The 27,218-nt window shown below is 44.8% G+C and overlaps 1 protein-coding gene across 1 annotated transcript in view; it reads right to left on the reverse strand.

The window, feature by feature from the left end:
* The window catches only part of FRMPD2 (FERM and PDZ domain containing 2), a 102,143-nt gene that overhangs the window by 14,439 nt on the left and 60,486 nt on the right, over window positions 1–27,218 (reverse strand). Inside the window, exons 15-24 of the mRNA XM_003801673.3 lie at window positions 23,109–23,265; window positions 15,857–16,067; window positions 12,743–12,837; window positions 11,411–11,503; window positions 10,610–10,717; window positions 10,399–10,515; window positions 7,103–7,308; window positions 3,685–3,789; window positions 1,732–1,825; window positions 806–891 (exon numbers count right to left, since the gene is read on the reverse strand). Coding sequence (XP_003801721.2) covers window positions 806–891; window positions 1,732–1,825; window positions 3,685–3,789; window positions 7,103–7,308; window positions 10,399–10,515; window positions 10,610–10,717; window positions 11,411–11,503; window positions 12,743–12,837; window positions 15,857–16,067; window positions 23,109–23,265 — 1,272 coding nt within the window. The remainder of the gene's footprint in view (window positions 1–805; window positions 892–1,731; window positions 1,826–3,684; window positions 3,790–7,102; window positions 7,309–10,398; window positions 10,516–10,609; window positions 10,718–11,410; window positions 11,504–12,742; window positions 12,838–15,856; window positions 16,068–23,108; window positions 23,266–27,218) is intronic.

Consider the following 27,218-nt stretch of genomic DNA (forward strand, 5'->3'; position numbering starts at 1 on the left):
CATCATGATAAGTAAATTTCACCAGAAACCAGAACACTACTCTAGGAAAGCAAACAAAAAGGGCAGACACTTCCCAGCAGTTGGCTGGACAGGCCCTCAGAGATCCTTTCTGTCTCTGCTGATTCCTCAGTTACCAAGAAAGCCTACTGTATGCCTCAGTGCCCTGGGGCAGTGAAAGGCTCCCACGCTTGGGCAGAGGACTGAGCACAGTGTGGTAACATCAAAACACTGCCGGGACACTGCTTGAAATAAAGCATACATAATGGATGAATGTCTCCACTCTCAGCATCCTGAATTTCTACCTCAATTGTGATGAGAAGAACCCCAGGATGGTCTGGCCCAGGGCATGAACACAGGGTTATGATAAATGGCATGAACTGGGGGTGGGGTGGGGGCTGCCATGTGCAAAGGTAGGGAGGTGAAAAGGCCTGAGAAGGAACGGATGCCCTGGGCAGAGGGCTTGAGCAGCCAGAGCCAGGCTGGGGTGGTACCTTCACTCCATCCGCTCTGCTCTGTTACTGATTCCAGAATCTAGGCAAGTGACAAATAAGTTTTTTAAGGCTATTTTTAGGGGGTGAGTTTCTCTGCTTTGAAACATCTGTCTGCTACCTCCTGGGTTTCATATCCCTATGGAAAAAGTGGTGGTAAGAGGAAGAAGTGAAAGAGATAAAAAAAAGATGAAAACAAAATCTTATTTTATGTCCTACCTATCTACCGTTTTTCTACCCAGAAGCAATGCAAGTTTCTGATGCTGTCCAGAAAATCTCCAGGAGGAAGGCCAGCTCCCCAGCCACAGTGCACTTACCTGCCCAGGGCCCTTGAGGCACTGCACAGCCTGCTTGTGGGTAAGGCCATACAGACTCACTCCATCCACCTGCAGGAGCCGGTCACCTGAGAAAGACAGATGTCCCGTTCCAGGTACCTGGGGCTGAAGGAAGGACCCTTTCCGGAGGCCATTGCTGATCCCTTTTCATGTAGCCTCAAGGAGCAGGGCAGGAAGCAGAAGGGCCGGGCATCCGCATGGAGTCACCAGGAGTCCTGCCTCTCTGGACACCCTTTCTCCCTCCCTCTGAAGCATGTAACAGATCAATGATATAAAAGCCTTTCTATTATTGGCTCACAGAATGGTTGAGCCAGCTCTGTTCAACCTTATCCTATCTCCTATTTTCCTGTGAAACCATTTTTGAAAGTATTTTCCGGCTGCTTAGGTATTTATATCTCCAGGATTTTTTTCTTTCTTTAATTTCAAAAAAGGTCAGAGACACATGGTTGATGCCAGAGACAGTGGAATACTATAGGAAATGGAGATAAGATCCCAGGTGTTGCTTGTGGCTCAATCCTGGCAGTTTTGGAGAAGAGTAGGAATCACCCCCTTCCATCAGAGCAGTGGGAGCTGAGGAAGGGCAGAGAGAAAGCTCACGGTATCCCTGTATACTAGAGTGGGGCACCAGTGCCAACTCTGTCCTCCAAGAGACTGCTTTGCTCTCTTATGAAAGCCCAATAGCAATATGCTTCTTTTAAGTCTTCTATTATTTTTATATCATCTTACATCTCCCAATGTGCCACTGCAAACATTCAACCCCATGTTAACCTATCAAGTGGTTACATCATCGCCTTTCCAGGTGAGGAAGTCATGACGTGGAGAGCAATGGTCTGCACAAGGTGGCCCTCCCTGCCCAGTGCTCTGCACTCCATGGGATGCAGGGTTCCCACCACAACTCCATCCCTCACCTAGCAGGATCTGCCCTTCCTTGGCAGCTGGCCCTCCAGGAACAATGGATTTCACATAGATACCTCCATGGAGCACGCTTGTGTTGATGCCACCCTGAAAACACAACAACAACAACAAAAACTCACCACCTGTCTATCCCCTTCTGGGGATCCTCCCCACCCTTTCTGACTGAAGGAGCCCCCACCTGCCCACCACTCTATCCCTTTGCCTCATCTCCATCTGGCACTACCTTCTGTATTCACCTGTTGTTTAGACTGTATTTCCCACTGAGCAGTAAGTTTAGGTGTCCACCAGAAATACAATAGAATCGAAGCCGTGTGTCAGAGCTGTAGCCCCAACCCCAGTGCATGGCCGGTGCTTGGTGACTGGTCATGTGGGATGCATCACAGCCTCCCCATAGGTTGTCACCAACATAGGTAGATGTAGTTCAGGGCCTGAGGGCTTGTCCCTGGCATGTCTTGCATACTTTGATGGGCCAAAGGATATGTGCATTTTGCATTGTAATAGACATGGCCAGATTGCATCCCAGTGTGAATATGGATGTACTTACTCACATTTCTCTCAGCTTTGTATGACAGTACTATTTTTCTGCACCCACCAGCTATATTTGGCTAAGCTGGTAGATATGAAGTTTAAAATTTCATTTTAATTCGCATTCCTGAGGCTTTTTATGGGGGGAGTTGAGTGTTTTTCATCTGTTTAATGGCCATTTGGATTTGAGTGAAACATTTCAAACATTATTTTTAAAATTAAATTTCCCCCAAAGAAAATCCAAGCTTTCTGCCAGCCAAAGGAAATCACCAACCTCTTGTCAGCATACGTATATATGTATGTATGTACATGTGTATATGTCTATGTATATATACATACATGTATGACATACATATTTATTTATGAATAATCTAAAATTTGTCATGTTTTTCAGATAAGAAGTGGCTACGTTTGGTGTCTGATAGGATTGTTACCCCAATCCAAGAATAAATGGACTATATTTGGTACCAGCCTGTTCACTCCATGTGGACTCATTAGCCTTGTTTCTTGGTTTCTTACTTATCTTACTTGATCCCTTAAAATCATCTGTGGATGACAAGTTTACTGCAGGCTGATGGTCCAACAATCCAGGTACCCCTGCTCCAGGTGCACAAAACTGTCACACAGGAAAGCAAAGAATGCCCTCTGTTTCCTGATCTCTGACTTTCCATTGGAATTTTTCCTTGGCCATGGCATTTCCTTACCTCTGAAATTCCATTGTTTCTAATCAACAATGAAATCCAACAATGGTGTTCCTGAAATCTAGCCCCATTCTGGGTCTCAAGGTAATGGATTTTTTCAATGCTCAGTAATAAACACAGCGCTTTCCAACCTCTGACCTCTGGTTTTTCACCAGCTTTAAGGGTGCTATTTCCCAAACCTTTGGGTAATTACAGTTACATGGGTAATCGCCTCCTGAAGGTTTTCTAGGTGAAGCCCAAAACCCAATGCAAAGTGTCAGTCCTGATGGAAGTCTAGCTGATGGAACTTTGTCCTACCCCTGGGAGGCCTGAGCACAAGGTTTCACCCTTATCCCACCCTACATGACAGTGGACTGACCCACTCCCCCTTGGCCAGATGGCACTGGACTGCCCCGATGGTCTTTGGCTTGTGTCCCTGAAGCCCCACCCTGCTGCACACTTCCTGGAATCCAGCTTGACCTCAGAGTCAGAACACATCTCCAGTTCCACCCACAGTGCCCTCTCATATTGCTGGGGTTCCTTGGCACCTACTCCTCATAACCCGAGCTTTCCCAGCACCTCTCAGTTGAACTCATTCCCCTATCAAAGGCCCCCACTGACTTTTTAAGTCAACATTTGCCCTGGTGTACAGAGAGCCCATTATGAAGGTTACTGTTTGAGGGGAATGCCCACACTGGACATCTTATTAACTGCTTTCTAATCTCCCCCGACCACTCTTACAGTCACACTGAATCCAAGTGTCCCATCTTCTTTAACCAGCTCCACGAAGTAGATCTCACCAGGCTTGGTCTCTGAAGGTCGTGGAGGACAAGAAGAACCAGCATCCTGCCCCAAACAAACACAATAAAAAAGACATGAGGCACTTGTCCTGCCTAAGCAGATGGCCCCTCTTAGCTCTCTTGTGCTTTCAGGAACAGGCAGCATTGCACCCCAGAAAGAACATGGGCTTCAGGCAGGGCTAGCAAGAGATTCCTTTTCAGCTTTATTAGTCCCTCTTCTTGTGGCCTTGGACAAGTCATTAGGTCTCTTGAGACTCAGTTTCTCAATTCATAGAACTTGAATGATGGCCCTCTTCACTGTGTGATTGTTACCGATGCCCTGCACCTAGCAGGGCTCCTCTCTCTGCTCATTGTGCACAATCCATATTACAACTAAAGCTTTCCAGGTACTTCCTGGTGACTTTGCACCTGCTACCAGCCAAGCAATGGTTTGCTGGATACCAGATCCACAGCAGCTTTTTGAGGGAAAAGACAACTTCAGAAGGACTTTTGGTTATTTTTAGCAAGAATGGCCACATTAGGTCTCTACTTGACAAAGGTTGAATGCTATAGAAGAGCACAGAAGATAAAACTTGCCTACCACATACCAGGCATTTTGCTTGGTACCATGACCACATCCATGTACAATTTGTTCATTCATTCTTCCAATCATGTAAGAACTTTTATTGAGCACTTATTATGTGCCAGGTACTATGTAAATTGCTGAGCAGATAGCAGTGATAAGATATACCTGTCTATGTTCAGCTACTATCTAATAGAATAGAGACCTTTAATGAACAGAGTCCCAACCAATTAACCAATAACTGTATGATAATTGTGATTACAATAAAGCGTGCAATACCCCTGGAGGCTCAGAGTTGTAAGTGCCCACACTCAGCAAGGGGAAGGACTGAAATGTGAGCTCAGGGTCTGCCTGAAACAAAAACTTAGGGAGACCCAGCAGGGAAGGAGGAAGCCGAGGGTGTGCTGGGCTGGGCTGACCACTGCTATCAGGCAGACAGTTCCTGATCCACTGGTCCCTGTCCCTAGAAGATGGGATCTGTTGTCCTATCTGGGCCCTTTGTTTAGTGTGTCCTGGTCACCATGTTGGAAAATACTATTAACCCACAGGAAAACAAACAAGCTAAAAAAAGCTAAAATATTATTAATCCGGTAGAAGTGGTTCCAAAGGGACCAGAGTAGTACCCGGCAAAGCCTCAGTTCTCCCAGAGACTTTCCACACCCATGGCATTTAAAATTTAGACCATGTCTAAGAATTCAAGGATTAAAACAACTGCTGAGGGTGAGACCTGATGTGAGATTGCAAACTTAACCACACCACAGAAGGTTATCTGGCCCTTTGTCTCCATGGCCACGCGACCCAGAAGAGCATGGGTTTGGGCTGTACATGCCCTACAGCTGGCTGTGTGGTTGACTGTGGCCTTGGAGCAACACTGCTCCCCTCAACTGCCCACCAGAAGTCAGCTCACCAGTCGGGTCTCAGACGCCCCAGTCTGAAGGCTTCCTGCCAGAGGGAACCTCCCAAAGGGCATCCCAGCGTGAAGGTCTCAGCTCCGGAGGTCAACGTATAGATTCCAATCCCAGCTCTGTCCCTTACTCCCTGAGGCACTATGGGTGTGTTCCTATGATCTCTGTGCCTCAGGTCCCCCAGCTGAGAGGCATTAATGATAATAATTATTTCACAGGCTTGTCCAGATGCTTTCACGCACAAACATATATAAAGTGATCAGGATGCACCTGAATGCCCAATTGGTGGCAGCTATTATCATTATTCTCCGGCTGATCCCCTGCACCCAGTTCTCATAGGATGTGCTGTCTCGGTGAACACCATGGCCAGTTAGGAAGGGACTAATGTTCATGGAGCCCTATTGCTTGCCAGATCCTAGTGATGCGGCTCAAGACACGCCACCCCAAAATATGGCATATGATAGACACTAGAGAAGCAGCACCGCAGGAAGGCCTCCACTGAAGCAGGTCATAACACCTGGGTGGATTTTCTGACCTTCCCCAGAAGCAGGCCCTAGACCCTCAAGAGAGAGGTGTCCCTATACCCACAGGAAAGAAGATCTTATCCCTGAAGACCCAGGGACACAGAGAGGAATCTGGAAAATGGGCCTTGCGGAGTTTCCCCTAGTTTATGCTCCTGCCCTCGACTTATGATGCTTCTCCACAGCTCTCCAGTCTTCATCATAACTGCTGTAAGACACACACAGGATGAACTGTTTCTTCAGGTCTTCATTGCCTCGTGAAGGCTCTTGAGTTACATAAAACTCATATAATTAATTTGTGTGCTGTTCCCTGGCTTTTGCTACAGGGGGCCACCAAATCTAAGATGGGTAGAAGAAAGGACAAGTTTCCTCCCTACACTGGGCACAGCCCCTTTGTCTCCATGGCTCTGTGGCCAGGTATCATTACCCCCATTCACAAATGAGAGAAATGAGGTTGAGAGAGGAGAGGTGCCATGATTTGCTTGTTTCAAAGAATAGGAAGGAGCACACAGCCAGCCTGGGTCAGGGAGGAGAGTTTATGCAAAGCCTAATGTCAGAGGTGCTGGCAGCCTTTAGAGAAACCAGTAAGAAGCTACTGATCACTGTGGGACTGGACACCGAGAGCATCACCACCCCAAAACCCAAGAGGCTAGAAGCAGGAGGTGGTGGGGCCTAGGGAGTCCTATGGCAAAAACCACCTGATGAGAGCTGTGCCCATCAGTAGTGGGACACAGCCAACCTTCGTCAGCACAGACAGTGGAAAGCCTGTCATCACCTGTCCTCCACCTGCAGGTTCCTATTGGAGCTTCTCCCGCCAGAACTAACCAGAATACAGAGAGATGACACAGCCCATGCATGTCACCCATGCAGGGCCCAGAGCAGAACAGAGAAACCAAAGTGGTCTGGAGGGGCCAAGGGAACCTCTGCCACTCAGTGTTCAAGGAGATAGAGACTTCATCTTCTTCTACCATGGGGTAGTGATCAAGAGCAAAGCCCTGGAGTCACCAGATTGAGGACCAACTAGAGGCCGAGAATAGGAGACGCCAGATTGCCCATCCATTGCCCTTGGCAGCAGCCAATTTCTCCATGTCATTATCAGTAACAATTATGATTCGTGTCCAAAGACACCAAAGCCTCCAGCACCGAGCCCCATAGTCCACACAGTGTGCTCAGAGCTCTGCCTTCTTGCCTCTATGTTCTTCCCAACAAGCATGCAGTGTAAGCGCTTGCTGCCCCCTTACAAAGGAAGCTGAGGGTCAGAGGGAACAAGGCCAATAGAGACCAAAGAAGGACCAGGGAGCCAGGCTGTCGGACTGCTCAGCCTGCTCTCTTTCCTCCAAATTCTAGAAAGTTAGCCCAAGGGATGATTACCTTCAGTGGCAGAGGGGAGAGCTGAGGCCTCAACCTGGACACGAAGCTCTGCACCTGAGCCACTCCTGGGCCCTCAGTAGTCCTGTCCTGGTCTTGTGCGTGCAGTGACAAGCTTCCCTGGTGCCCATTGTTCAGGATGTCCGTGGAGATGACCCCAGAATTGGCTGTGGTGCTCTTTTCCTCATTTGGGATATTTTCACAAACACCTATAAAAATAAGCCAAGAAGAAGTTAAGAGCTTGAAAAGGCTGGCTTCTCAGTGGCATCTCTGTGGGCGTAGCGTTCTCCTCCAATGACAAAGAGATCTTTTACAGCTGCTGGGAACAACATGACTTTAGCACCCTGTGAAAGATGGTGCATGTATAATAGAGAAAGGGAAGATGCTGGATGGGATTTAGAAACCTAAGTAGAAATTACATAACCCAACTATAAAAACACAGGTGCAGCGAAGTTAATACCACTCTCCCTTAATGTGCTCCTATCATATGATGGGTGCACATACATATGGGGATACACACACACATCTGGGGGGATATATATACACTACATATCTTCCTATCTTATCAACAGACCCACTGCAAAGGTGTTATCCCTGTCCAAACATGAGAAGACAGAGTCAAGAGGACTAAGTTGCTTGCCCCAAATCCCAGAATGTGGTGCTATCCTAAACCCAGCCCTCCTGGAGACTCTACTGAGCACATCCGTAATCACCATGTGATCCAAAAACCAATGTATCAGGTGCTTTGGGGGTGCTTGGTAATACCCAGACTGTGGGGTCCTGTGGAAGAAGGCTGGGCAACTGATTCTTGTTGACCCCAGGTCTGACTCTTGACCTGGCACAGAGCAGAGAAAGAACATGAGGTCACCAAACAACAGGTAAAACCCTGGACAGGGCATTTAAAATGTCCAGACCTCAACTTTCTTATATTTAGGATAAATTTACTCTTATGCAATTAATATCAATAAAGATATTGTAAGGTTGATAAGGCCGAGAGATTCTACACAGAGAGGATTTTACATATGTAGAGAAAGATAAAAATATATATATGTATATACAAGAATATATATTCTTTCATATATATTATATATGTATGTAACTCTCATATATATCTATATATACACATATATATACACACAGCTTAGTACATGGTAGAGACTCAGTAAATGTTCCTACTGTTAATATGTTAATATTAGCTGCTCAACAAATATATGTGGGAGGAATGCATAATCGTTAGATTTCTTTAGACCTAGATATATAAATATACAGGGAGATTTAGTACTTTTGAGATAGACTCATTAGTGCCCAGGGAATGGGCACATGCTGAATGAATTTGATTTGAATACATTTGATTTAATGAATTTGATTTGAAGTTACTCAAATCTAAAGGTACTCAGCAGGGAGCAGTAGGGCCACTGCTTCATCAGGCTGCATTCCTGGCCATTTCATTCACAGATGGCACTGTCATTGTCTTTCTGGCAATACTGTAAGCATCTGTTCATTTGCTTTCCATACAGACTATGAGAGATGAGGATGGGATTTATGTTTGAATTGAAAAGTCAAGCTGAGCACATACTAAATGTCCTCCCTACTAAATGTATGAGCCAGGAGACCTTCTATGGGCAATTAAAACTCAATTTATTGTAGACCACAGTGGCTGCTCGCGACAGGCCTATTATCTGTCTGACCTCGACCTCTGCTTTAACCCAGCTGTCCTCACAACAGCAGCTTAACCAGGTAGAAAATTGTGGCGGTCAAGGCTCTGCCCATGGAGACCCAGCCAGCATCACCATGGAAACATCTTCCTCCAGCCAAGGCCCAGCTGTGCGAGGAACACCACTGTGATGAAGGCAGAGATACCAACAGGTGACCAGAGCCCCACAGTGAGAGGATGTGTCATTCCCAGCCTTTGTGGGAAACCCATTGTCTGGAATTCTAATGTGAGGCTGTTGATTGAGCACTGCAGACTTCAGGTGCCAATTTTTGATACCCCCGTCATAGCAGGCCATCCTTTTTGACTATATTGAATTGTGATTCACCCACATGCGTTTCTTGACAAAAGAAAGGGACAGTGTGGTTCCTCCTCTCAGTGGAGGGAGAGGAGAAAAAATGCAGGAATTGCGGGGCTACCAGAGGAAGAAGTGTGGCGGTGCTGGGAAAACCCACAGGGATGGCTAGCAGAGGCCAGCCCCTGGGACAGCTCAGACACAGAATGAAAGGTGCATGGCTGAGGTCCCAGCACTTCCACCTCCCCCCCTGCAGCTTCTGCCCAGGGCAGCTGCACCGCAGGGTGTACAAACTCAAGAGTGAGCGTGTGAATGGTTTTCTGAGGGCAAGGCATATGGGTGCCTGCATTTAGAAACTTGAAAATGCTGGCTGGTGTGACATGAAGCATTTCTGTATATAAGGGAAAACGTACCAGGCCCTTAGAGTGTGAGGAAGCTGTCGGGGAGCCTGAATTTGCAGGCCGTCTGCTGTTAACTTACAGGATCATTCAACCAAAAAACTAGAGTGGTCCCAGGTAACCAGGGTAGGGGGATGTTAGCTCCCCCCATTTACCTCTATCAAGTCCCCAAAACCTGTCCCAAGTAAACATAATAATAATATTCTTTAATATTACATATAAGCAGTTGTTGCTTTCTCATTCTTACTTAAATGATGAAGAAAAGCATCTTTAAAAAGAAAAAAAATCCTCTTTGGAACATGCACACCATGTAAGAGCAGCACACTTGCTGGGCACATTCAGCTTCAGGAACAGTTAGTTCCCTGTCTCCTTCCCAGCTGATTGCTATCCCTAAACCCAAGCTACAGAAATCCCAGATAGCCGCTTTCAATAAGGACTTGTTTGACGATAAAAAACATCCTCCCTGTCATGCAAGGCAAGTGGGCAGAAGAGCACACAGAGGTTGTAACCAGCTGTGGCCAATAAAGAATGGGAATAGGCTCGGCACCTGCAGCTCAGCGGCAAGGGCGCCAGCCACATACACGGGAGCTGGAGGGTTCAAACCCAGCCTGGGCCAACGACAATGACAACTACAACCCAAAACCCGGGCATTGTGGTGGGCACCTGTACTCCCAGTTACTTGGGAGGCTGAGGTAAGAGAATCGCTTAAGCCCAAGAGTTTGAGGTTGCCGTGAGCTGTGACACTATAGCACTCTACGGAGGGTGACATAATGAGACTTTGTCTCAAAAAAAAAAAAAAATCCATGTGGATTTACAGATCCAGCACCTCATAGTAATAATGGGCTGCTGAGAACAGACAGGGCTCTTCAGCTTCTGAAAGCAGGTTTGAACATACCTTTTGACTGAGAAATGATTAATTCTATGTTGTCTGGAGAATTCTGAATCATCTTTATAGCCATGTTGAAGGTGAAGCCCTCCAGACTGATGTGATTCAGGGCTAGTATCTGCCCTCCTGGAAAAATAAAACATGTCAATAACCCACCAAGGGAGTAAGAGAGAGTGGTTCCTTAAAGCAGCACCTCCAGAGATTTCAAAAGAAGATGTACCTGGTTTAATCCTTTTGGCTTCCTCTGCTGGTCCCCCAGGTATAATGGAAGATATAAAAATGCCAGGGTCAGCTTGGCCTGCATTATCTCCCTCATTAATGACAAAACCTATAATCCAAGGTGATATTTGATAAGATGATAATGATTTTGCCGCTCAGAGAGGTTAGTTCATTTGCTTGAAATTGCACAGTCACCGAGTGACATTAGCTGGTTATAGTTGCACCCAGATCTTTTGATCCTCAGAGGATCCTTTCTACATAATACGTGGAGAAAAGTGCCTCATTGATAGACACTGCTAAAGCTGGGAACACAACCCACAAATATGCACTGGCTTTTGCTCCAACAGATAGTCAGAGATAGGAAAGGGATGATTTGAATCAAGTACCCTGTTTCAGTACCTTATTTGCATGTGGTTTTTAAGGTCTTACAATGTGGTCAATAGTAGGGGGTAAAAAAATCGACTCTTCTCTATCACTAAAAATCTAAACGTACTAGAGACGGTTATACTCTAAGTATTAGGGGCATTGGGGGGGGGAAAGGCTTTGTGGGTATGTTTAGATTCACCCCCCAAAATGTACTGGGCCTAAAAGGAAAACATTGAAACCAAAGTCCCATTACTCTCTAGGGATGGTTCAAGGGGCGGGTGGGGAGGGGAGGAGGCAGGAATGATCCCTGAAAAGGCAGATTGAGAGAGGAGGGTCAGGAGAGGGGAGCAGAAACGATGAAAGAGAAAATGGTACACACCTCCCCTGTTTGTCTAACATGAGAGAACAGGCCTGGCCTGCGGGGAGGCCCTCTTACCAAAACCACGATGGGGATCGCGTTTCAGGGTCACACAAACGATTTCTCGGCCTGGCTCGGCTGTAAAGCTCTTGTTCCGGTTGTTCTGTGACCCTGGAGGTAGAAAGAAAGCACCATATTGTACATTGTCCCCAGATTATTTGGAACCTCATACAAAAGAAGTGAACAGTACTGCTCGCACTCTCTCTCTCTCTCTCTCTCTCTCTCTCTCTTTCCTAAAGGCAAAAGTAGTTTACATTTACTCTCCCAGTAATACTGGGAAGGGGTCACTGCACAAACATCCCCAGTGAGCCTCACTGGGTCAGTGTTGATATAGTTGGGCTTAAAGAGCAGAAGCCAGGGCAGGGTGGCAATGGGGCTTGTTTCCTGTATGATTTACTAGCTTTTTTTCCCCCCCCTGCATTGGCCTTGAGACAGAAGATGAACAGAGACTCACTGGCAGTGAAAATAAAAATGAAAACTAAAACACAGAAATGAGACAACAAAGCCTTCCCATCTTAGACTACTAATGATCAGGGGGTGCCTGGACAGCAAGCCAGCCTTGGTGCCCTGTCGTGCTCCCCAGCTTGGGTTGCCTGTGAGCAACACCAGAAATGCTGCTTTAAGGAAATGCTCTTTCTTATTCCCTTGGTGGGGTTATTGATATGTTTTATTTTTCCAGCACCCTAAAGTTGTTGCCTGTGAGCTGGAGTCCTGGATGAGTCCCTGCATTGCTTGCCACAGTGTACATAGAAAAGTTTCCAAATGTGACCCAACAGCACAATCCTTCCACATCCCTCTCTTCCCCAGAAACCACAGGGGACCTGGCAGACAGTTCATGGTAAAGAGCTGCCTGGTGGCATTCCAGCTCCAGCCTCCAGGCTTACTGATCATCAAGCAAAACTATTTTCCCTCATGTGGAATCTCCTTATCCCTACATTCAACTGGGAACTGGCCAGGAGGCATATCAGAGGGGAATACTGTCTAAGCCGTATGTATTTTTCAGTGACTAATAAAAGGTGATCTTCTGGGCCTGTGTGAAGAAGTGTAACTAAAACAGATAGTGCGTTTTTCTAAACATACTATTCTACAGTAAGTATTTGTCCTTCTGGACCAGAGGGCATGGATTCTTTCTGTCAAAGCTAACACATTTCCTATCTACATATCCAGCCAAAGCCAAATGCTGACTCTGACATTTCTTCCTGATCATAAATAGTTTTGAAACTAATTTAAAAAAACAAAAAGGTTGTGGACAATGTCTGGGAAGCAAAATGAAATGGTCGCAAAAGCTGTGAAGCAAGCTTCCTGCATAAGGTTTCCTGTATCCCAAACCTTCCCACGGCCCACTCATACCTGTGCACAGGCTCTGAACAGGCAGCTCAGAGAGAGAGTCACTTGGCTTCTGGATCACACAGGTGTTCCCTAGCTGCTCCCGGCCAGTGCAGGGGCTGCAGGAAAAGGCAACAAGGTAAGATGAAGAGCCCCCTGGAGGCCACTTCTCAGCATTTCTGAGTGTGAACACAGGCCTGGGGAAGGCAGCCTGATGTCCAATCCTTCAGCGGATCCTCAGCCAGATCCTATAAGGGCTGATCTGGTCATCAACGTTCAGGAGGAGGGATGGTTTTAGAGTATGCCTATGTCTGAAGTGACACTGCAGCCACCCATGTGTCATAGGAGCCTCCCATTGTTCACCTTCAGGTAAGAAATCTGGCCCTTCAAAACCTCCATTTCCTCATCTACAGAATGAGAATAAGATTCCTATTTCCCAAGCCTGTGATGATAGCAAAATGAGATGATAAGTGTAAAACACCAGCACTCTCAGTGGGTCCTGACGCCTTGTCATCTGCTCTTGCTTTCAGCAGAAGGCCCTGAGGCTGTACATTGTCACACACCTGCTTGATCCTCACAGGCCTTTGGGTTGGGCACTGTGAACATGAAGCCATCACACAGGCTGAATGTGCAGCATTCTAGTAAGCAAAAAGTGCTCTAGGCCCTAGGAGGATAGCGAATCAAGAGTCCTGCCCGTGCCTAGTGTCAGCTCTACACAGAGATAACCGACATTCAGAGATGAGCACAGTACAGAATGAGAAGGCAGGACAGACGCAAAGCTGCAGGCGCTCAGAGCCTGGAAAAGGCGGCTCTCACCTGCAAAGTCTGTCAAACACCTGAGAAGATTCTGGTGCCCTCAGTCACCTGACTGTCTCCACCCTCAAAGAGCCCACACCTGTGCAATGGCTGCAGGTAGCTGGACCCTGGCTGAGGGTGCTGGCCTGGCAGCTCTCAGCACAGAACCTGGCACTGTTCAGAGGAACTGGAGCCAACAAGGGAAGAATGGGCACAACAGGGGGAGAGGTGAGGTGCAGCATGGAGCAGCTCCTCAGAGGGAAGGGAGGTGAGGCAGAGCGGGGCCTCACTCTGCCCTGCCCTGTTTGTGCTGTGCACTACAGCAAGATCAACCCAAGTCATGGAGAACCCACTGACTCGCCCACTGACTGGCAGCAATCTGGGAGGCAGAGGCAGGAGGATCACTTGAGGCCGGGAACACAGTACCTAATGCAGCCCTCCCTGGGCTCATCTTGGGAATTACCTCACCCTAAGGCTACATCTGTTATGCCTTAAACGCTTCTCCCATTCTGTTCCCCTGATGAGAATTTGTGTTCCTAGAGACCAGGGGGAAGGCACCAGCATCAGGATATGCACCACAAACCTGATCTGTGTTCAGCATTACAATGTGGTTTCATTCCCACAGCCACCCAGGGCCCCGGATGTTATTGCACAAGGCTCTCCTGCCTTTAAATAATAAAGTGCTATAAAGTACCATTAGTGTGAGGGATATAGGTGAAAGATGTACACAAATCCTTTAAAACTCCTATATCACTGGGCATAGTGGCTCGTGCCTAGCCACTATGGGAGGCCAAAGCCAGGATCACTTGAGCTTAGGAGTTTGATACCAGCCTGAGCAAGAGTGAGACCTCATCTTTACTTTAAAAATAGAAATATTAGCTGGGCATCATGGTAGCCCCAGCTACCCGGGAGGCTGAGCCAAGAGGATCGCTTGAGCCCAGGAGTTCAAGGTTGCTGTGAGCTATAATCCACAGCACTCTACCCAGAGCCAACAGAGTGAGACTCTGTCTCAAAACAAACAAACAAAAAATAAAACTCCTACATCAAGAAATGGTGTCTATTTCTGCTCCCTTTGAATCTGTGCTGACCTCCGACTATTTTAACCAGAGTATGGCAGAAGTGACACCCTGCTGGCTTCAGGCCTAGACTCTAAGAGGACTGGCCCTCTCCTAAGAGCTGCCAAGCAGAACCCCGCTGAGCACCCCACATGGAGAGGGCCTGAGATTACACAGGGAAGGAGAGGGACCCAGGAAGAATCACATCCTATCTATCCACACCAAGGGACTAGCATGTGTGAGTAAAGTCCTCTTGGATCCTCCAGACTAGCTCAACACCTGCTGAGCCCCATGATGACTCCCATCAATAACACACGAAGCAGAAGAATCCTCAGCTAAGCCCTGCCTGAATTTCTAACACAGAAAATTGTGAAATGGAATAACAAAATTCTTGTTTTAAGCCACTGTGCTTCGGGATAGTTTGTTACACAGTAATAGAGGCTCAAAACACTTTGCTTCACTGTTACTGGCATTGGACGTGCATAGTGACACCCATTCGCATTAACAGAGTTTGGGAGAATCATTTTCTAAGAACTATTTGGCATAGACAGAGATACAAGTTTCAGTTCAAATGAATCATTCATGCCATCCTGCTGAAGCCCCAGAAAAGGCTTCTACAGCAACCTTCATTGGTCATGTGCTGCCTGTGACTCTGTGCTATTTATACAACTTGCAAAAGAAGTATAACCCAAGTCGTAGGCTATTTTTAAATTTAGGGACCATTGTCTTATCATGCAAAGTTGCATTTATAAGCTCATTATTTTCACATAAAAATGTAAACTGCAAGCAATCTATCAGTCAATAGAGAAGATGCACAGTGTAGTGAGTGGTTAGGAGTCCAGTATCTGGGGCCAGCTATGTAGGTTCAAATCCTAACACCTCGGTCGCCTCTCCCATAAAATGGGGGAAGCAACAGAAATATCTTGCAGAGTTATGAGGATTAAATTAGTTGATGTGCACAAGAACAGGATCTGGCTCACAATGAAGCCAAATAGGCCTATCACAACTTGTTTATTTTGTCCTCTTCAATGTCATATTATCACCTAGTTCTTTCTCCACTGAAAAAAATGGGAGCACATGGTAGGAGGAACAAGACCCTTGTTCTATAGCATTTAGCTCAGACTCAACCCTTCTGCAAATCGCCACAGAATCAGTTGACAGTTGCCCAATGAATGCAGATGTTTCTTAGCCAACTAACATCCTTCCAACAATTTCTTCAGGTACAGGTTGCTCCAGAGCAGGAAGCACATGGTGGTTGGGGCCCAGAGAACAAATGCATCCAACCCACCTGGCTCTGACGCCTTCTGCCCCGACCTCCTTGCTGGCTTCTATGTGGAAGTTATCCAGGGACGTACTCAGCAGGCCTCCTGCAGCATCCTGCACCCGGGGTGCAAACAACTCATTTTCTGAGCACGACAATCTCCGAATCCAAGTGAGAGGCTTAGACTGGGCAGAGTGTGCAGGACTCAAATTGACCAACTGCACAAACTTATCATGGTCTGAATTGTGAGAGAAAAAAATAAACACACACACACAGGCTGGAGCCATCACTCCTGTCCTAGGAACACATCCCCAGCCCCAGGCTCCCTCCCTCTGTCTTTTTCTGGAACTTGGAGGCCTGCTATTTTGCCTCTTGTCTTGCATTTGCCTGAGAATCCAAGTTCTCCTAATTAGCATTTGCTAATCAAAGATAGCTCAGAAACCGAAGAAGGAAGAGACAAGAGGTTCTGCCTCCCCCTGTAGCTAACAGGACTCTTAGACCAAAGGAGCCTGTTCTAAAGGGTGAGACCCGGAATGTCAGGCTCCAGCCAATAGGCCTATAAAATTGGCCCCATCCCCTTCTGCTTTCTGCCTTTACAGATCTGCCCTCCAAATGTTCTTGTAACAAATGGGTCTTCAAATCACCTGGGCTCTCAGGGTTAGGCTTTGCCCTGTGGAGTACAGTCTTTAATCTCTGCACGGCTTAGTTTGCCATGGTAGTAATATTTAATGTAAGGTCCTATTTCCTGAAATATAAATGTGTATCAGATGTTACGAGCACCAGGCTTTGACACTTTCCTTTCTCCCTTCATGCAGAAAGGTTTCATAAATGACTCTAATGAGATCCTGAACTTGAGGCCATGGAAGTGAGTTACTCCCCACTTCACTATTCTTATTTTTCATAAACAACTGGGATTCAGTAAATAGATCCTTTAAGTTAATGAGGCTTTACACAACGCCAAGTTAGTATTCTGAAAAAGGAAAATGATGACTATATTCTGACCATCTGCTCCTTGCTAAAACCAAGAAAGAAAGAACGGTCAGACACATGGAGATCGTGGGGCTCTGGATTTCTGGGGAAGGGGAGGGCACACACGCTCATACATATGCACATCTATAGCGTGTTGAAATGCCTCCACTTCAGAGGTGTCTGTGGGCATTTATTTCTTCAAACAGAACTTGACTCTTTCCTCCAATGGTGTCTGATTCATTGCCAGGGCTGTGCCCACTGAAAAAGCTAGATTTAAAAAAACACTTTTTGAGAATTTTCAGCATGCAGGAGACATCATGGTACCATCCCTCACATGCAGTAGGCAAGAAAGAATGGAGGAATATGAATAACTTGAATATGACCTGTGGCTTTTGCACAAATCATATAGTATCTTGTTTTAAAGCTTGCACTTGGCCAGAAACAGGAACAACACGGTAACATCAACTCTAACAACGATTATTTGCTGAGCACTTATTACGTGCCAGGGACATATGAAGCACATTATCTGTATTGTCTCATTTAACCCTATGGAGTAGATATTATATACACCCATTTTACAGATGAGGAAACTTGGGGCTGAGAGAGTTGATGCTTTGCTCATGGTCCCAAGGCTAGGAAGTGATAGAGCAGGACCCATACTCAAACCAGCTGACTCCACACTCCAAGCAGAAAAATGAAGGTGCCAAAGACACAAAGACAAAGGCAGCAGCAGAGGAAGTTCATCTGAGGCAGGGGCAGCGTTGTGCTCACCTTAGACTAAATTACGATAGCTACTAACAGATATTAATACCCATGGGGCGTATTGTAGCAGAAACAGTGGAGGCAGAATCTCAGGCAGAGAAGTTAACAGATTCAAAGCAAGATAGAACCAAGATTAGAGTGATAGGGCAGAGTTGACAGAAGGCAGCAGAAGAGTGAAAGCCCCAGGGGTCTGCAAGAAGCTGGGGACTGAAGGAGGAAGCTCAGTTGACAGGACAGGGGCCTAGTGGTGAGGTCAGGAAATGAGACCCCAGATGTCAAGCACTTGGCATGAGGGACTCAGCATGCAGTGGCAGGCTGGCGGCCTGGGTGCTAGCATCATTATGAGGCCCCAGCTTCATGGGGCTGATCAGGTGGATAAACAGTGGAGGGAGGATTTGTTGGAAGGTAGAAGAGCCAAGAGTTGACAGCCTTTCGAGAATGGAAAAATAGGATTGTCAAAAATGTCTCAAGGCTACTGGCAAACCAAGGAGAGTGGATGGGTTCCGTTTCCTGGCCGTGCATGGCTCACAGCATAATTGTGGCACCAGCAAAATAGCTGACAACTGTCTAAATTCATCTAGATGTCAGGGGCTGAACTCCTAGTTAATTCCAGTGTTTCATGGGGGACCGGCTGAAAGCGTCCTGGACCCCCCCCCCAGGCTACCAATGGGAAGGGGTTGAGTCTCACTCTGCAGGGCTGACAGATCCTGCTTGATTTAGTCCTGAAATTATGCATGTATAAAAGCTCAGTGATTTGTCTTTCTCCCCAGGGAGCCAAATATAACTACAAAGTAATATGTTTGTTGAGACAATTCATAGAAAAATGACTAAGAAACATTTGGAAAGTGTTCAACTTCTCAACAATCAAAGAACTGCAAAATAAAGCACCAGAGAGGAATCATTTTTACCTACCAAATGAACAAAGATAAACATGATTATATCTATTCCAGCAAGGCTGCAACAGTACAGGCAGGACGAGTGGGCCTGGGAGTGGCACTCAGGAAGGTAGCAACAGCCTTACAAACGCCCTGGCTCTTGCAATTACACTCCTGAGTTATAGCTTACAGCAGTGGTTCTCAACCTTCCTAAAGCCGCGATGTATTTTCATTGTCACAAAGGGGTCACAACCCACAGGTTGAGAACCTCTGGCTTAAAGAAATGACACAAGATACAACAAATATTAACTTCCAATGATGTTTACAGAGATATTGCCTATTGAAAAGCAAGCTAAATATCAAAAAAGCACAGGGTTAAGTGTATGATTGTATTTTCATACACATCATCCATCCCCGTACTCCAAAAGCATGTATTTACCACTTCCCATGTGGCAACTTTTGTTCCATGCTGAAGCTGTAAGCAGTGCCTGCCCTCACAAAGCTCCCAGCCTACCACAGACTAGACGCAGAGATCTCCACAAACAGAAGTGGCAGAACACTATAGTGGAGAAGACAGAGGTCTGCACAGAAGAGGGAATAGTCCACTACATCTGGAGCCAGTCAGCTAGCCTTGAAGGAAAGCCTTCAAGGAGGAGAATGCTCTCGTAAACATACTTAAAGAGAATCAGGCTTATCTTGGGGGTCTGAGCCTGCAAGGGGTTAGGAACCTCCTTGCACGCAGAGGATATACTGAGCCCAAAGGACCCTGAATCTGAACCTTCCTGGTATGTTTAGCAGCCTACAGCATAGCTGGAGAGCAGAGGGAAGGAGTCAGGGCAAGAGATAATTTAGGGTTGGGGCCAGACTGGTGAGAGTCTGATGTGCCATCCTAAAAAGTTTGGGCTTGTCCCTGCAGGCATCAGAGAGCCACTGACAACTTTTTAGTATAGAAAAACACAATTGGATTGGTTCCTTTGAATGGTCATTCTGAAGGGTGAGAGAAGGTTAGTAAAAGAGACATGAATCCAAGCAGGAAGCCCGTTTGGGAGTATTTCACGGCAGGTGGGATGGAAAGAGAGGGTGCATAACCAGACCCTCACATGTCCTGCAGGGACAGTGGGTGGTTCCATTTGAAAAAGACAAAGACTACAGTGGAGGGAGTTGCATTAGGAGGAAGAGATCAACTGTGGACAGGCTGAACTTCGGGACTGTGTCGGGCCGTTGGGTGGCACTGCCTGCAGTCACTGAAAATGGGGTCTGCAGAGAGTTTCTCATATGAAAACATTTTTAATTTTTTTTTAATTTTTATGTATTTTTTTTGACACAGGGTGTTTCTCTGTTGGCTAGGCTGGTATGAAGATATATTTTTTTAATTTTTTTTTATTATTTCTTTTCTTTTTTTTTTTAATTGAATGGTAACTGTGTACATTAATGCACTTCAGGGGTACAGTGTGGTGTTTTCACACACAATCTGAAACACTTCCATCAAACTGGTCAACATAGCCTTCATGTAATTTTCTTAGTTATTGTGTTAAAACGTTCCTATTCTACTCATAGAAAGATTCACTTGTACCCTTGTAAGATACACCACAGAAGTGAACCCTCGTATAAAGATATTTTTTAAGGCAAGGAAAATTATCTAAATGAATCCTTTTAATGCAAATAAATGTTAGGTTCCCAAGAACTCCTAAGACAGAATTTGTGGTTTGAAGAAACAGTCTATTATGAGCAAAATAGGTCTGGAAGGACTAATTTCACAAGTGAGCTCCTGGAGTCTTTATAAATATTTTACAGTCACTGAAACCCTGGCAATAAAAGCAATATTGATGGTGTTTCATACTCTGTTCTCAGCAATAGCAGGTAAGTCAGATATAATTAATTCACATTTGTCATCTCCAGCTCCCTGGAAACATCCTGGAGTCACCACCCTGTGGTTTCAGGGAAATGTTTATATGTTTATTTGATCCTGCTGCAAATGATGTGCTACCTTTATTTTCTGTGTTTTATTCTGCAACCGAAAGCTCAGCGGTTTTGTTTCCCAGATGATTCTAACTCCTACATCAGGGCTCAGGACCCAAGGGAACAGCTAGCACTGAACAGGAGTCACCATTAGTGCTCTCATATGAACGTGGACCGTGACGTCACACTGGAAACACTGTACACCTGGAGCACAACACAAACCCACAAGATGGCCCATGTGCTCAAATGGGGACACTAAGGTTCAGACAGGGGAAAGGAGTTGCCCAAAGTCACACAGCTCATATGTGACACTCCCCTAGTCCATAAGAATCCACAGGCCACATTCCAAGTCAGTACTTCTCAAACTTTATGTGCATCCAAATGGCCCCCATTCTTCATAAAAAGCAGATTCCTATGGGTGATGAGAATGATATTGTGGGGATCACGCCTATGATTTCTCCTATTAGGGTACATGTGAATTTGTCTAAAGGTCGAATATAAATGTCTTAACACAACAGTTATGAGAAAGACATGATGGCTATGTTAGCCAGTTGGATGAGAGTTTTTCAAACTGTATATGGAAGCAACACACTGTATCCTATGATAGAATTAATGTACACAATTGTGATCTAATAAAAAAAAAAATCACTAAATAAATAAATAAATAAATAAAAAGCAGATTCCTATTTAATTGGACTGGGGTGAGGCCTGAGAGTCTCCATCCATAGCAAGCTCCCAAGTAACATGCATACTTCAGGTCTCTGAACGTGAAGGGCAAAAACCACACTGTAGTAGATTCTTCTTTCGTCAAAGAAGAAATAATGTGTAGAGAGCAACAGCGACTGCAATAAAGCCAGTGCTCAAAGCCAAGTTCCTCTAGCGCTCACATTCATGCTCTGGTTAATTTTAAAAGGCCATAACGCAGGCACTGGGCCCCAAGAGTCACAGAGTCCAATCTTAGCCCTGCCACCAAGCAGCTGGCAGGTTATTAAACTTCTCCAAGTTGTCAGTTTGCACCTCTCAGTACCACTGATGCCTGGCCCGGGGCTGCTGGACAATTGTAGTTTGAGAAAACAATATATTATGAACATAGATGAGATCATTCATGTAAGCACCTAGCATAATGTCATGAAACTGTAGTAAGAACAATAGTAAACAGCTCTGTAGCACTTCCTAAATGCTCAACAAGGATTAACTAGTCTTATGTGACGTGTGGCCATCTTTCAACCAATAGCCTCTTTCTTAATTATATCAATAATATGTATTCACTGTTGAAAGTATATTAAATACTGAAAAATATAAAACAGTAAACAAACTTGTATGTGTACCTAACTCAAAGGTAACTAGGAATTTTTTGGTGTAGTTCATTTCTGTATTCTAGCTTGCTTACTTTGTAACATGTTAATATTAACCAAATCAGTATCATGTGTCCGTATCTGGGCTTTCCAGTACGATAGACGCACGTGGTCATTTAAATTTAAATTAATGAAAATTTAATAAAATTCAAAATTTAATTCCTCAGTTCTTCTTGTCACCTTTCAAGTACTCAAAAGGTAGCTGCTACTACCCAACTCCCACATTCTGTAGATACTTCTATCATCGAAGAAAGTGCCATGAGATGGTGCCGGACAACTTGCTTTTCCTGACTTAGAAACTGTTAGGGGCAAAACTAATTACCACTGAGAGTCCATACTCACACATGGAAAACCCAAGGGGTTTATTCTTATCAGGCTTATGCTGGGGTCACTCCCATGAGAAAAGCAGAAACAGTGGGGAGCGGCCCCTAAACAAAGGCCAGGGAAACTTTTATACATTTTCCCGCAAAGTACTATGGGTTGCAATAAAATGCTAAAGAAGATAGCTGAGGAAGAAGCTAGTGTCCGGTCACTCATTGGTCACTAGGGAGGTCTTAGGGTTCTGATAGGTCAGTTGTTTGCTTGTTGTTGGAGTTTTTGCCAGGGTGGAGGTGTGGGAACTTTTGATTGGTCCCCGCCACCTGGGCTGTGTACCTGATTTGATTTATGGCCTATGCCTGTTTTGGAGCTTCCTGCAGCCCTTGCTTCCCTCCCTCTCCTCCGTGTCTTCTTTCTTCCCCAGTCCTTTACATTTCCTACTTTTACCACTACCATCACTATTTAAAAGCAAAGCAAAGAAAATAAAAGTAATCATTAAAAGTAATCATAGCCGCTCTCTCAGAAACGTGTCGTGTACCGTTCACACATCATCATTCCCCTAAAACTGATTTTACTGTCTAAATTTTATAGATGTGCTGTGGTTTATGTAACCATTCTTTTGTTTTTCGATACTTACATAGCTTCCAAAAGTTCACTGTTAATAAACATTGCCCTAGTGGACAGAGACGTTAAACTTTTGTGTATTTCTCTGCTGATTACCTCAGAATACATTTCTGAGTAAAAGTAAAAGTAATACCTAAGAGGACATGAACATTTTTAAAAGGCTTTTCCTACATAGAACCAATTGCACTAACTAAAGGTCATATCAATTTACCTGCCCAATGTTATTTATTTTAGTGATTGCCAATCTGAGAAAATAAAATTGTATTTCATCTGCACTGTCATTTCTATAGTTCATGGGTGAGATTTGCAACTTTTTAGAGGTTTCTGAATCAACTGTATTAGTATCTCTTTATATAAGTTGTTTCATAAAAGAACAAACTTGCCAACGTGTACGTTGAGAATACAGCATCTACTCACCAGTTAAAACTTGGGGAGAAGGCCCAGAGCCCATCTGTGCATTAAACCCATGCTGGGCAGAGCAGAGACCCAGTAGATATTTACAGGTCTTGGCTGAGTTGGTGACAAACGTGTGCTTTTTCCCGGTGACACTGCTTGTGATGGTGAACTTTTTTTGCTGAGGGAAGCAAACACAGACTTTAATACAGTGATCGGCCTTACCATCTGTGGAACCACCGCTGGACAGAGAGTAATAAAACACTTAGTCCCTCAGGTCACTATCAATGTCCCAGGAATCCAAAGTGGCAGGTCTTGTCTGACTAGGGTCTGGTATTTTTCTTAGCTTAGACAAAAATCCCTCTTTTTATTTTTTCCTTCATTCATAAACCAAGTGTTGATCAGGCAATTGCTATTTGCCAAAGAATGTGTCGCCTGAAAAGAATATGAAACAAGTCAGGTGCATTGGCCTCCCCAAGGAGAGAACAAAACCCTCAGTGTGCATTAAGAAAGGGCCATAGAGTATTCCTATTGCTTTTTTTTTTTTCTTTTCTTGAGACAGAGTCTTACTTTGTCACCTTGGGTAGAGTGCCGTAGCGTCACAGCTCACAGCAACCTCAAACTCTTGGGCTTAAGTGATTCTCTTGCCTCAGTCTCCCAAGTAACTGAGACTACAGGCACCCACCACAACACCTGGCTATTTTTTAGAGGTGAGTTCTCACTCTGGCTCATGCTGGTCTCAAACTCTGTGAGCTCAGCCAATTCACCTGCCTCAGCCTCCCATAGTGCTAGGATTACAGGCGTGGGCCATTGTGCCTGGCCTCCTATTGCTTTTCTGATAGAAATTCTAAGAAGGTGTATTACATACACAAAAATCTTAGCTGGTAGGGTATAGATAAGATAAAAGTACTTATGTGTGTCCTCATCTCTCTGGCTATTACATCCCAGGTTCTGTTCTGAGTGCTTTATGAATATAAACTTATTTTGTCTTCATAGCTGCTGAGGGTGGTTCTAGCCTAATCCTAGAGATAAGGGAACAGAAGAACTGTCCTCATAGTGCCAGACGAATTGAGGTCACACCACCAAGGAATGCTTCCCTACATTATACCTTCCAGGCCCACATACAAAGCAATAGTCCTTGTCCAGCTCACTGTGCTAAACTAATGAGGATTATCTGTATGGGGCTGTCTGTGCAGAACTTCATGGAAAAAGAGCCATGACTTACTGCAGTATATAATTCTCAAAGGAACAATAAGATACACAGTAATTAATTATATTAAATGTGAATTTATATTTCACTTACAAATTAAATCTGTATTCCAGATATTCTATGTATTTCAGTAAGAGCCTTGAGTTTGCTCCTATAAAGATAACATCGTAAAAACAGGGTTTATGGAGCAGTGCCTATAGCTCAGTGGGTAGGACGCCAGCCACATACACCCAGGCTGGCGGGTTCAAACCTGGCCCGGGCCTGCTAAACAACAATGACAAATGCAACAAAAAAATAGCCAGCATTGTAGCGGGCCCCTGTAGTCCCAGCTACTTAGGAGGCTGAGGCAAGAAAATCGCTTAAGCTCAAGAGTTTGAGGTTATTGTGAGCTGTGCTGCCACGGCATTCAACTAAGGGCGACATAGTGAGTCTCTGTCTCAAAAATAAAACAAAGTTTATGCTCTAAAGGGTTTCTAGGAACTCCTGATCCTCTGTAAGGCTGACCTCTTTTAGCTCCTGATAGCATTCCTAAGAAACTCCCTTCACAAAGTCAGATGTTAACAAAAGGTATATAGCTTCTCATTGCTTTTCCTCTGAGAAATTATCCTTTTTCCCATTAACCTAATTTTAGAGAATCTGGTCAATCTCTAAATACTCTTTACTGGTATTGACAAATGTAGTGCTGAGCCTTTCCGTGCAGAGGTGAATGGATTCAGAATCCAATTGAACCGTGCTATATCTCATACCACTTCAAACAATGTATTTTCTCAACGATTCATAGACCCTGTTTAACTGGGCTGAATAATTCAATCGATTGTTTTATCCACATTTTTCCAAAGTGGAATATTTGCTTGAAATCCATACACTTCATCAGTACACACGGATATGCTTTTTATATGGTCCTAATGATTTTAAATTAAGTTTACTCAGATATTAAAATTTTTTAGATAAATAAGTCTTTTTTTTTTTAACTGAATAGCTATTCTTTAACAAATCTGAAAAGAGAATCATTTACATAGACCACACACATTCAAACCTCACACTTTGTTTTGTCTTAGAACTCTCAAGAACGCTGCCCCTTGGGAGGTCAGTGCTCTCAGGTACTGAAGAGCACTTATCCCACTGTACAGGAGTGGAATACCAATCCCCATAAAGCTGAAAATAGTCTTCTCTGTCTGGATTTTATTTCCTTTTATCACCATTCCGATAACATCATTTAATGGGAAATTCATACCCACAGGCAAACTTTCACATAGGCCAGCTGCTCTGCGAGTAAGATGATGTGTAACTCCAGCCTCAGGGTTTCCAACACACGAACCTTTCCCTACACCCTTACGGCTGCAGGAGGAACACAGAAGGTGCTTCTTTAACGCCGGTTTGGCTGCCTGTTTGTTTTGCAGACGATAACGCGGTATTCTCCCAGGCAGAACCAGAAGGTAATGAAGCTACAGCCCCAGAGCCCTCACTCAGGGGGTGCCCTTTCCTGGGGGGGGGAGGACTCAACATGTGTTCACTTGTTCTCATAAAATGTGGAAAGTCAGGTGCTTTCACCATCGTCAGTTAAGACCACTGACTCTTCTTTCCACTTCTCCTACCAGAGGTGCTGGGTGGTGTGGGAGCAGATCCCTTTAATGAGAAGTTGAGATGGGGGCACAGTTTAGATTTAGTCCCATTTACTTTTGTGGTTTGCAGTCTCATCTGCAATTCTTACTTGGTCACCAGCCCCCCTAGACTACCCCTTCCTTTGGGCCACCTCGCTCAAAGTCTCAGCACAAAGGTTCAGGGCCAGGCCCTATGACATTGACCAGGCCCTAAGATACCCAGCACCTGAAGGATGTTTACAATATACAGAGCCAGTAGCCAGTCTCCAGGAAATATCTGCAATCATCAGAAATGATAAACTATCATTCAGTTCTCAAAAACACCTTATTAGGTGAAGTTCTGTGCTACCAGGATGTACTATTTAATTGCATATATTGTGTTATCAATATGCCACATTATAGTTTTCTTTTTTTGATTGGAAACGCATGAAATAGAACTTGAATTTCCTGCATTTGTAACAAAGAACTCTGTAGTAGCACTGCAAAGAGCAAGCATGTCTCTCTGCAAAGCTGCATGTTTCATGCACCGTATCAATCCTATCAATAAAAAACCAAATTTCCATCCGCCACGCTAGAAGACAAATTGCATTTCCATTCTCTCCAGAGAAAACGATATTACAAAAGTGTCATCATATGGAAAAATAATCAAAGAGTAAGCCACTAAGAGTTTGAAAGGAAAAAAAAGATTATAGACTTTGTCAGGGAGTTAATAAAAATATTATTTTCTGGTTTTTGTGATATTTGTAGCATTTGTTCAGCTTTTAAAGAATTCATAAGTTTCTGTGATGTCTTGTCTCATTCCAGATAAACATTCCTTTCCTGTGGTAGTTTGTAACTTTGTATTCTATTTCTTAAAGAGGCTCCCACATAGCCTACACCTGGTTCTCTTTCCACGCGTTTTGTCTTTTAACTGACTGGTGGTAATAACCAGGAATAGTCACTGACAGGGATAGGTTCATTGTTCCAGAAGGAACTCTTTCGCGATCCAAACATGTATCGATCCCAACACATCTAGAATCCTCTTTGGAAATGGCATCTTTCTCTAATTCCTTTGCTACCTCCCTGCAGGCTGGCAGGATGAATGATCCATGTATGCCTGAACCATTTCGGCTTCAGCTATTAATACGCAGAATTAAAACCAGCTTCCTGAGCTAATTCGCATCTTGCTCATCGTTCCCAATTTTGTGCTTGCAGAAGCATAAAGAATTCAAGTCATTTTCTGCGTTAAGATGCTTAGTTTGTGGCAAGCAGCTGGCGACATTACTCCCTGTGATGATTTGTTCACAAAAATAAGTCATTCATGCCACCGAAGAGGATGACCAT

This window comes from Otolemur garnettii, unplaced genomic scaffold, assembly GCF_000181295.1.
Source record: "Otolemur garnettii isolate 467f Iridium unplaced genomic scaffold, OtoGar3 scaffold00217, whole genome shotgun sequence".
NCBI lineage: Eukaryota > Metazoa > Chordata > Mammalia > Primates > Galagidae > Otolemur > Otolemur garnettii.